The sequence below is a fragment of the Oncorhynchus gorbuscha genome, linkage group LG23 (genome assembly GCF_021184085.1).
Source record: "Oncorhynchus gorbuscha isolate QuinsamMale2020 ecotype Even-year linkage group LG23, OgorEven_v1.0, whole genome shotgun sequence".
Classification (NCBI taxonomy): domain Eukaryota; kingdom Metazoa; phylum Chordata; class Actinopteri; order Salmoniformes; family Salmonidae; genus Oncorhynchus; species Oncorhynchus gorbuscha.
Window position 1 is genome coordinate 66,894,320 of NC_060195.1, and position 12,459 is coordinate 66,906,778.

Sequence of the window (12,459 nt, forward strand, 5' to 3'; positions counted from 1 at the left end):
CCGTTCACCCACACCGCGTCTCACAAAGAGACAGCGGTTGGAACCAAAAATTGCCAATTTGGACTCCAGACCAAAGGACAAATTTCCACCTGTCTAATGTCCATTGCTCATGTTTCTTGGCCCAAGCAAGTCTCTTCTTCTTATTGGGGTCCTTTAGTAGTGGTTTCTTTGCACCAATTCGACCATGAATGCCTGATTCACACAGTCTCCTCTGAACAATTGATGTTGAGATGTGTTTGTTACTTGAACTCTGTGAAGCTTTTATTTAGGCTGCAATTTCTGAGGCTGGTAACTAATGAACTTATCTTCTGCAGCAAAGGTAACTCTTAGCCTTCTATTCCTGTGGCGGTCCTCATGAGAGCCAGTTTCATCATAGCGCTTGATGGTTTTTGCGACGGCACTTGAAGAAAATGTCATAGTTCTTGAAATTTTCTGTATTGACTGACCTTCATGTCTTATCTTCTGTATACCTTGTCACAACACAAATTATTTGTTCAAATGCATTAAGAAGGTAAGAAATTCCACAAATGAATGTTTAACAAGGCACACCTGTTAATTGAAATGCATTCCAGGTGACTACCTCATGAAGCTGGTTGAAAGAATGCCAAGAGTGTGCAAAGCTGTCATCAAGGCAAAGGGTGGCTATTTGAAGAATTTCAAATATAAAATATATTTGGATTTGTTTGACACTTTTGTGGTTACTACATGATTCCACGTGTTATTTCATAGTGTTGATGTCTTCACTATTCTACAATGTAGAAAATAGTAAAAATAAAGAAAAACCCTTGAATGAGTAGGTGTTCTAAAACTTTTGACTGGTAGTGTACTTACACACACACAAATGCACGTAAGCTAGCGTGCACCAACACACACACACAGACACACACACACACTAATTCCAGGCTCATTTTCTAGGGCCTGGAAGCTGTTAGAGAGGCAGGGAAACGTAATGAGTGTGCAGGTCTGGGACCCTTTGGTGGAAACTTGTGGACTAGTTGGCTCTACTGTAAAAGCCTTGCTCTGCTTTCGTTTAACAAGAACACTTTATGGCCGTTTCAACACATTTCCAGCCCCCCATTTCCCTTTCATTCTCCCTAAATCTAGTTTCCATTTGCAAACATATAGGTGATAGATCTTTTCATTTTCTCTTGTTATGTAGGGCAGTGGTTCTCAACCCTCTCCTCGGGGACCCACATACGTTTCACTATTTTTAGCCCTGTATTAGCTCACCTGATTCATCCAATGAAGGATTTGCTGATTAGTTGACAAGTTGAATCAGGTGTGCTAGCTCTGGAATAGATCAAATACATGGAACGGCTGGGGGTCTCTGAGGAGAGGTTTGACAACCACAGATGTAGGGAACCTTTTTTTTTTTTTTTTTTTTCCACTCACATGATGTTCTGTAAGACATGCTACAAATAATGAGCATGGCCTAGTTCACAAACTGTGGCTTCTTTGCTTCACTGCTGTCATAGCCAAGTTGATGTCTGGACAGAATACATTTAGCCAGTAATGTGTGAACAGGCCAGAAGCTGGTGTTGAGAATTGTTGGTGGAATTTAGAACCCTTGTCTTAGTTGGTGTGAAACATATTCACACCAGTCTTACATAGTGGATATGGGTCTACATGACTCTGACCGGCCCATCAATGCTAGGCATAGGTATTTTGGAGATCCACTACACTCATTCAATATTAATTTCCTGGGCCAAACATACTCTGTAAAAAAAGAGACAAGTTGACATATTAACAGGGTATGTAAACAGGTATTTTTTCAGCTGTGAACACCTTTGTAGTATCAGTGAGGTCTGTGTACTGTGGGACAGTGATTTGTGGCTGATGTTGGGTGAGGAACAGACTTCCCTTTGCAACCACTTATAGCCAGTTAGACTAAAATGGGGCCTTGTTTTCTCCATACACTCTGCTCTCACTGCTGCGGTTAACTGCTAAAGCCATAACCACAGGTCCAGGAACACTGTGGGTCTATTCACTCCGTGTGGTTTGGTCATAGCTGTGGTGGGAAGAACTGATCCCAAGTCAGTTGTTATACTTAATAAGAGCTGAACGTTTCTAATGCATTTAGAATGCTTTTTCTTCCAAATACAAAGATCTCTACAACTTTTCAAAGAGCCTATGGTCGTGTCTGTAAAATCAACATGTAACTGAATAGAAGTATGGCCTCACCCCCCATGATAGAAACAGCCAAGTTTAAATGTATCTACCACTGTACCAGCGCTGGTCATTCTTAACTTTCATCAAGGTTATTATAGTTTTGTGTTTTTATATTAGTTTAAAATTTTCTACTTGTTTTAAAATTATTTAAAATTCTGTTTAATTTGCTCGTTTTTTCTAGTTGAAGTTGTATAAAAATATATTTTAAAATATGATTTAGTTTCAGTTTTAGTGTTATGGTCAGAAAACAAGTGTGGTTGGCTAGGAGCCATTAGTGTTGTACAGTTTTTTTGTGTGACTTGGAATTAAAAGGAATAGTGCAGAGACTGATGCAATGAATATGATGGGAGGAAACTCTCTCGCCCATGTTTACACATTTTAGTCATTTGGCAGACGCTCTTATCCAGAGCTACTTAGAGGACTAAATGGGGTTAAGTGCCTTGCTCAAGGGCACATCGGCAGATTCTTCACTTAGTCGCTCTGGCCCAAAACTCTTAACCACCGCTAGGCTACCTGCCACCAGTCCAATGCTTTTTAACTTAAGTAGTACTTGTACAGAAGAATCAAGTTAGCTACCCAGCCATGTTTTTCACAGGTTAGCGTTTTTCGTCGTGAATTTTGTTATGGATGCAGCTCTGTAGAGTGGTCATTAGCTAGCAAAGCCACACAGTTATAAATTCTGATTTTAAACCTACCCTGAACTATATTGCTAACCCGAATGCCTAAACCTAACCTTAAATGATGACCAAAAAACGAATTTCTGTTTTCATAAATGTTTTACAATATAGACCATTTTGATTTGGCAGCTGGCCTAAGGGGAAATCGTTCAGTTTTGCTTCTAGGACAAATCTCATCACAATAAAAAGTTTCTCTAAACACAGAGGCGCAACATCGTGAGACTACCGGGAATACTTGTGAAACAGCCCAAGCAGAACAGGCATGGGTTTGGGGTTTGAGAAGTCAGTGAGGGAAGTGAAAAAAAATATTCCTTAGTTGTTGATTATATCAAAATCTAAAGGCACAGCCTAGATTCGAGACAATGTCTTCAGTAGTTAAACATTGTTATGACTCAGATCTTATGAAAGTGACAAACTGAAACATAATTTTCGTCAAAAACTACTTTATATCGAAGGAGTGCCTATTGTTTTTGACGGCCTGCATATGCACAGTTCGGCGCGAGATGACCGTGTGGTTCTGCGCATGATCTTAGCTAGCTAACGTCCACATGACATCGCCTAGAAGTGTGACCTGGGATTTTTTTTATTGGAGAAGCAGTTTATGCCTATCGTCATACTGTACTGTCTTTGGTGATAGCTGGTGATGCACAAGCTAAGCCCATTTGAAACATCGCCATTTCCTTGCCGGCTCTACCCGACATATTCAGTAGCTTGAAAACACCCAAAATGCTTGAAAGCACCCTTTCATTTTTTGCCCAAAGTTTAGATAAAAACAACTAAAACTGAACATATTCATGATGGTTGTTATTTTATTTCTGTTCGTTTTGAAGTCAAAGATAATAGATTCAGTGTGGTTTTATTTTTTCGAATGGGTTTGTTAATTAATGTTTTTTCATGATTAGTTTCAGTTTTAGTTTCCTATTATAACCTCGGCTCCCACACATGAGTAAACAATAAACCTTTCCCGAGTGCCTGGTTTCCAGGGCCAGAGAACATGTTGGAGTGTCTCTCTGTCTGTTTTTTTGTGTCATGCAGTAATGTAGCTGTCAGAAGAAATGGCAGATCCTTTACACTGGTGTCTAAATTGAGGTTATTTACAGATGTAGTATCTTCATTTGATCACACTTTTGTTGTTGCACAGCAGGGAATGCAATCTTGTAGTCTATTCGAGGTATAAAAAAAAATGCTTCTAAAGTTAGCAATTTCCACTTTAAAATGTCAGACTTAATTTGCCCTAACGAAAAATGGATCAACCCCTACAAAAAAAATGTCATTATTATAATCCACATAATAATTCACATTTCCTGTTGCTGCAGGACTATTTTCCTGATGTAGCAAACTGGCTCAAATTAAGATCCTACACATGTATGTGTGTGTCAGTGTAAAGACAGATGTCAAAGTTGACGTTGGATAAAACAATGGAAAGATTGTTATACAAAGCTTGTTATTAACAAATATTCTCATGTTGACAGACTTTGTGTAAGAATATGTTATAATAATTCTAGCATGTCACTGAACTTGCAAATGAGTCCACGCATCTTCCTCCAAGGCATTTACACAATCTATATGAAAACGTGCACAGCTGATCTCATTTTAAGGGACCACTGAGCAAGAAGATTGTAGACAATCAACTCCCAGGTGAGAGCTGGAGACGTCCCAGTTGCAGCAGCTAATGCGCTAATGCTCTAATAACCAAAATGCTAATCAGATGTTCATTGAGTTTAGGGAGCCCCAGATAGTATACACCATTCTTGATGCTCCTTTGACGTCATTGCTCTCAATCTGTACGTCTCCAACACACCTGGGAGGCATTACCCCAGACACACACACACACACATACTTACACGCGCATGCATGCACTAACTCACTTACACACCGGCACACATGTATAGGTAGTTCCACAGGCACACACACATATATATATATATACACACACACACTTAATTCCACACACTTCATTCTTCGTCAGTGTGTTCCAGGAAGCAGGGCTACTACTGCAAGTCATGTTAATGCCAGTGCTCTGAAGGGATAAGATTGATCTCATGATCAGATAGTGAAAACACTGTCACATGGGTTGGATACAGTACAGCTGGCCTCCATACATCTCACAGAGATAGCATTATCGTAAATGTTCTCACATGTAGGTCTTGTTTTGCTTGAAATACCTGATTTACCATGTAGGGAATGCATAGCATAGATATGTGAACGATGTTGAGGTAAGCCTCACTGTAGTTCAGTAGCAGGACAGTGATGAACCTTACCCAGTGCAGCCATCGATGACAGATAAACAATTATAGGTGCATGAAGAATCCATTTTTATTAGGCCTGCTAATTGTACTCAAGTCTTGCAAATTGTGAGTAAAATGCCACCAGATGGCTAGTATTGACTAGCATACACTCTTAGAAAAGAGGATTCAAAAAGGATTCATAAGCTGTCCCCATAGAAGAAACCTCGTTGGTTCCAAGGAGAACCCTTTTGGTATATCTACTTTCTCAGGCTGGGGAAAATATCCCTGTGGCTTTCCCTTAAAGAGCTTATCTTTCTCAGGCTCGCCAACATGAGACATGTCTCCAAGACCGCTCAGTTACATAACTGATGCACTGTAGCTCATCCAGAGAAATGATAATCCTCCGTTACTATGGATACAGCCTTCCCAACAGGCCTTCATTTGTGCTGGGCGGGAGAAATTACTTGAACTAAAGGGGTCCTATTCTATTCAATCACTGGTGTTTGGAAATGTGGGGTTAAAGATGGAAAAACACAATGTGTCTTCATGAAAGAATGGATATGTTTTTTTTTTAAAGGTACAATCTGTTTCGATTTCCTTCTGCTGATTGTTGATAGTGTATAGTAATGAGTTATAATATGCCCAAACTTTGTTTCTTTTGAAGAATATGATATAATCATGTAAGTGAGCCCAACCACTGTAAATATTTCGTAGACAAGGGTTATTTAATTATGCATTAAATGGTTAAACAAAATAAACTAATCTGGAAAATAAATTTTTTAGGATGTTATTCCCCATCTCAGAAAAACTGATCTGGAAACAGATACTGATTGAGCAGTCCTATATCTAAATGTGTCTGATGATGGGGAATAGACCGATTCCAGTTGGCAGTTTCAGTAGCAGCGGCCTTAACAGTCAAACAGCAGTGTGGTTAACTCTGCTGACCGCTCCTTGTGTTGTGTCTGTGGGTGGATGAGACGCAAAATAGAATTAAGTCATGGAAATAAACACTATTAGATTACACGGCTGCAGAGAGAAACACTTTTCATCTGTCAATGAGCCAGAATTGGATAAATCATCCAACTCATATTGCTCATGCTGTCAAATGTGGTACAATGTTGTTGTGACAATATCCCAGAGGTAGACGGAGAGATGTGTTAGCGTCAAGAGTAAGGTTCCAGGTAGGTTATGGAACCTTTATTTGCAATAAAAAAACTCCCGTATTATATATTAGAGAAGCGGTGGGTGTACTAGACTTTCCCGTTAGCCAGCTGTTATAGCCTAATATGCCTAATATAATAATAAAATAGCCTAATATAAACAATGCTGTCATACAAACGTAGTTATGCTACTGGTTTAGTCTGCATATTGAATAAATATCGATTATGTGAATCTAATGACAAAGTATGAATAAACGTAATTCTAGAGAAAGGCTACAATTCCACAGATCAATAGATGATATGTAGGGGCCCAGCTATTTTTGCACCATAACAATACGCAGTCAATGGCACACGACACGCCCTTTCTTGTATCAGCCCATAATACAAGTAGGCCATTATGGTAAGTAGACTCACTAAGTAGTGAATCCATAACATTAAAGATATTAACCAAATAAATATAATATCATTTGGACAGTTCTAAATGCTCACTATTGCTATCACAGCTGCAACATTGTAACAATTTGATATTGATAGTAAACCACGCCTCTCAATACTTGGATAAATGTAGAGACGCGACACGTGACTCCGTAACCAAAATCAAGTATGGCGGAATCTGTCAGAAAATGATTATTTCGCCAGTAGACTTCCCTAGTGATAAAGTCAACATATTTATTCTGCATCTTTCTCGGGACAGGGCCGCCTCTTGGAGCTTCTAGGTGAGCATATCGTTTATCTTTTCGACGAATTTAGCTCGTTGAAGTACGAAAATATTCAGGATGTTTCTTAGGCAATGATGCATCGATTTCGGGCGCGGGGACAATCCTATCAAAACAATGTCTGCTGCCTGAAGTTTCCAGTTGAGCTGCTCGCGCTAATAATACACTTATTCTTACAAAAAATAAATTTAATTAGCACAATATGTTGGATATAGAAAGTGTGCTTATTATTATTGTCCGACGTGCTGCATGCGGGAAGAATATGTACGTTAGATTGCTAAATGCTTATCTGGCGCGCGACATATTTAGCTACGCACAGTCTCTGACGTGCCTTGATTTGTTCCTGTGTTCTATTTTTAGAACATGGCGGTGGATAGTGCTACACATACATGTTGATGGGGATAGTGTATCAGTATTTTTTTGTTTCGTTCTAGATCGTAATGCTACGCAATGTTAAAGGAATAATGACTGGGAAAGTCAGCTGTGTCTGTCAATGGGCGGTGGTGAAGTAGCTGTATGCGTCAACCTTTTTTTGTGAATGGGGGGCGTGCTGGTGAAATTGTGGTCAGCGAGCGCGAAAGACGGAGTGCATTTTAGCTATTGTGTTTTAGTACAACATCCTACTGACTATTTTAGTATTCCTACGTTTTATTTATTCATTAGAAAGCAGTTTTTGTTTTTACATTCATGCCATTCATGCCAAATGTATACATAATTAAAGTGGATGTAGCTTGTTTAAAATGTACCAGGTAACGTTACTGAAGATAAGTAACAAAATGTTGTAGATTGGTCGTGGAGCTATACGCCCTGGGTCTCTTTCTCTGAGCTAAAGGGACTCTCTCCAAATCTGTCACCCTGTATCACACAACCAGTTTGGGGACAATGGGGCTAGACAAGCGTGGACACACACACACACACACACACACACACACACACACACACACACACACACACACACACACACACACACACACACACACACACACACACACACACACACACACACACACACACACACACACACACACACACACACACACACACACACCAAGCAAAGCCCATAGAGAGTGCAGGGGCATAGCGCCCCAGGGGTTTACCCCCTCCTCTACACAGACACGCACACAAACCCCTTTCCATCACAAAGCGTGAATGTGTGCCAGCCGTGACCGACTTTTGGAGGTTTGTCCCGCAGCTCCACACTCTGCTCCTCTGTCTTGAGAAGCCCTTACCACAACCCCCCACCCCACCTCTCTCAACACACATCCTCCCTCCCTACCTCCAGGCCATTAGCTTAGCCCTACACATGATGGGTGGTCTAGTAGTCTGTGTTTGTTGTGGGTATTCATTCCATCTGTACACTTAATGATGTGTTAGTGTAGGGGGATTCAGAATGAATAATGATTGTTTCTGAATCCAGCTCAGATTTATGTTGCTGATGCGTCATCCTGACTTACTGCCCCTCTCTCTCTTTCTCTTTGAAAGGCTGGTACAAGTGAGCGGGTGTCTCTGATTGGATTACCTGAATAGTAGGTTGTCTGGTGGAGGGCTGTTTCCTGTTGCTGACCAGTGAAGACACTTGTGGGTGATTGTGCTTCCTGTTGCTGACCAGTGAAGACACTTGCGTGTGATTGTGTTTCCTGCTGAGGAGTACTGTGGCCCTGATCTTGGTACACATCAGACCAGCCCCCTTCCCTACACACACACACACACACACACACACACACACACACACACACACACACACACACACACACACACACACACACACACACACACACACACACACACACACACACACACACACACTAACCCCCCCCCCCGACCCACACACTAACCCACCCGACCCACACACACTCCACCTGTCCCGTCCTCCTCCTCTCCAGGCCGTATATTTTAAAACTTCACTGTGGATTCTCCGAGGACCATCCTGTCAACAATGACATCACACACTCACCAAGGTAAGCCCTTACCATGCTCACTGGATCCATCTCACGTAGGCCTAATGTGTGCTTTGTATAGCTGTACCATCTCAGAATACCTCCCTGTCAAATCTTATTCAAGTCAATAACAAACCATGACGTGGACTCACTCAAAATAATATTTGTGGTTCTTTTCTGTTTCTTTGGCTTGTCCTGTACATAATGTCATTTGTGCACATGATTGAATATACAGTGTGATGCTGTGAAGTGTCCTACTGTTCCGCCTGTGTTCGTCAAATTGCGTCCATGACAAAGAGGTAGGCTAACTAAAGGTCTCTACTGTTGTGGATGGTGCGAATGGCCGCGTTTAACTAACACACTGGGGGATGTGTGCACTATAAATATCCGCGCCCAGGTAACATCTGGTGGGCCCCTGAGAAGGCTTGAGGTAACCCCTCTAGCCATAAAGTATATCTTATGAATGATTCCTGACGATACCAGGACAAGAAAATATCATGATTTTCTCAAAATTGTATTCATAGGATGGTCCTTTGGAGGAAGGATTGCTGACATATATTTGACATTTGTATATAAAAGCATAATTGAGAAACAATTAATCAAAGTTGGCATATTTATGAAATTTTTTGCCTTACCCAGGCTTCCTTTTAAGACTCCATTTCATACAGGAATCACACCTATACCACATCTGCTAGGAGCCCAAAGCAGGCTTACAGTACCTGGAGTACTTCAAATATTATGATATCGGCCATTTTATTTCAAGAGTCTTGTTAGTTGGACTTAATTCATGTGGCGGCCATGATGTTTAAATTTGACCTGACTACATACTGGTCTGCGTACGAAGTGGCACCCAATTGCCTAGTGGACTAGCTTTTGACAGTCGCTATATAGGGAATAGGGTTCCATATAGGATTGTCCTAAGTTGTGAGAAACCTCGAGGTAGGCCTACACCATACTAGGTAGTCCCCACTCCCCAGCCAAGCTGAAGCCAAGCCAAAGTAAGCACATTACATCGTTAGTTGATGCCTGGATTAGTTAGCCTCAACACTTAGAGTTTTAAATCCAGCCTAATGCTTGTTGGAGATTCTCCATCCTTTTCTCTGAGTATGGTGTGATACCAACCCTTTCTTTTTCTCTCTCCATTCTTCTTTCAGTTTAAACTGAACTACTGTAGATGTGTGTGATTGTTCCCATGTCTATGATCTGCGTGGCATTGACTCCATTATCAGCTTTACTTCCAGTGGCTTTTTTTATCTTCCGTTTATTTGAGTAAATACTTTCTTAACACTTTTTTTCTGAACTGCATTGTTGGTTAAGGGCTTGTAAAAGTAAGCATTTCACCTGTTGTGTTCGGCTCTTGTGGCAAATAACATTTTGATTTGATCAAACTTCCATAACTGCTTTTTGTCGGTCATTTGTGGAATTGCAGGCTCTTCAGTTTAAATGTTATACTTCCTCTAAATCTTTTCTAAGAACCCCCCTCCCTCTGAAATGGATCTGCAGGCCCCTCTGAAATGGATCTGCAGGCCTCTGAAATGGATCTGCAGGCCTCTGAAATGGATCTGCAGGCCTCTGAAATGGATCTGCAGGCCTCTGAAATGGATCTGCAGGCCTCTGAAATGGATCTGCAGGCCTCTGAAATGGTTCTGCAGGCCTCTGACATGGATCTGCAGGCCTCTGACATGGATCTGCAGGCCTCTGAAATGGTTCTGCAGGCCTCTGAAATGGTTCTGCAGGCCTAGTGTAAACAATGGGGTTACCAGGTATTTCAGACTGTTGCTGCAGTTTTTCCCACATAAAAAACAGCCCAGTGGTTCTCTGCCAGGACCTGTCAGTCTTCTCTGTCACGACCCTGTGGTTTTCCCATGATCCTCGGCGGCGGCCCCTCTGTGGTTGTGGTCACTGGTCAGAGAGGCACGCTTACCATCAGTTCCCATGGCGATGCAGTGACTGCCCGGGCTGCCCTGTGCAGTTTAGCTGCGGTAGATAAGAGACCTGCTTGCTCACAATCACAGCACTGTGTGGGTGTGTCACTCCCTTAGCTCTGTAGCTGTCCCATTAGTTTACTCTTCCTCCATTCTTCCATTTGTTGGGAAGAACATATCGGAGATTTGTCTTCTTCTAATGATTTACTTTGACAAAAGTCTGAATACTCGTCATACACAAAGCAAGCATGCACGCGCATTCAGAAAACATAGGCCCTAAGCCTTTCAAACTCAACTCTGGACCTCGACGCTAGTTCCACTGCATATTATCATGGTTTCCCTCTAATCTGGTACCGAGTTATACCCCTGCCCTAGCCCTTACATCCTGTGTTGTTCCTAGGTTTTAGAGCTTCCTCGTGGAACAGTTGGATGCCTGCAGTGCAGAGATTGCTTGACCATCTACTGAACATAATGTCGAAGCACACAGACTAACGTTGTTTTTGCGGTCGTGAAGAGATATTGAACGAGTATCCCATCGGGCCTCATAAATAGGCTTAATATTTCAGCAGAGTAGGAGGCAGCACATTGATAGTGTTGGGAAATGATAGCAGTGGACTCTAGCCGGCAAGGTTTTACGTTATCCCACTCAGTGATTCTAAGGGTTTCCTGGAACCACCGCAAACATGTTTACCATAGCTAGAGCTGGCCCGGCACTGAGTCATGACACACACACTGTTCCATTCAGAGCAGAGGCACGGTCGGTAAGTGATTGGGCGGTGGCTTTTTTTTGAGCTTGATCTTTTCCTGGGAAAGATGTCGTTTTTTGAGCCAATACATCTTTGGCCCAGCAGATAAGTGAAGCTGGTCCAGTGTATTCACGTCGACAAAGGACTTTAACCTACTGTAATTCAATTCTCTCCTATCTCTGTTTCCATGGGGGTTTTATGTGGTTGAACCAGTGAACTTAACGTGCTACTCCTTGTCCTCCAGTACAAGGCTCCTGTTGATGTGGGTTCGAAGAGGAAATGGTTTCTAGTATTATACAACTTTAAGGTGCTGATAGGCTCACTGATATGAGGCATATGGTGAACAGCAGCACACCTGGTTGTGGCTTACTGCTTCAGATCAGAGTAGACTGGTCTAGACTACAGAGGGTTTGATCTTCATGTTATCTTCTTCCTCAGAGAATAAGTGGTGAAACTAGTAGACTGACCATGTGTGTCTAAATGTGAGCGTGTGTGTGTTTGTGTGTGTGTGTTTTCACGAGAGCAAGTGTGCATGTGTGACAGCGAAACAAAGTTTTTGTCTCCTTACCCTCCTGTCATCCCCTCTCTGTCCATTATGAAGATCTTTCTCCTCCCACCACACACTATCCAATCCAACTAGAGGTGAAGGGGTTAAACCACACACTATCCAATCCAACTAGAGGTGAAGGGGTTAAACCACACACTATCCAATCCAACTAGAGGTGAAGGGGTTAAACCACACACTATCCAATCCAACTAGAGGTGAAGGGGTTAAACCACACACTAGCCAATCCAACTAGAGGTGAAGGGGTTAAACCACACACTAGCCAATCCAACTAGAGGTGAAGGGGTTAAACCACACACTATCCAATCCAACTAGTGGTGAAGGGGTTAAACCACA

The 12,459-nt window shown here is 41.9% G+C and overlaps 1 protein-coding gene across 4 annotated transcripts in view; it reads left to right on the plus strand.

The window, feature by feature from the left end:
• Window positions 1-6,825: 6,825 nt before the first annotated feature.
• Window positions 6,826-12,459, plus strand: part of LOC124010509 (histone deacetylase 4-like) — a 97,028-nt gene continuing 91,394 nt past the window's right edge. For all 4 annotated transcript variants that reach the window (XR_006834454.1, XM_046323000.1, XM_046323002.1 and 1 more), the window contains exons 1-2: window positions 6,826-6,950; window positions 8,433-8,908. Coding sequence is in view for 3 of the 4 variants with exons in the window: in XM_046323000.1 (XP_046178956.1) it covers window positions 8,887-8,908 (22 nt within the window). In the remaining variant the exon portion in view is untranslated. The remainder of the gene's footprint in view (window positions 6,951-8,432; window positions 8,909-12,459) is intronic.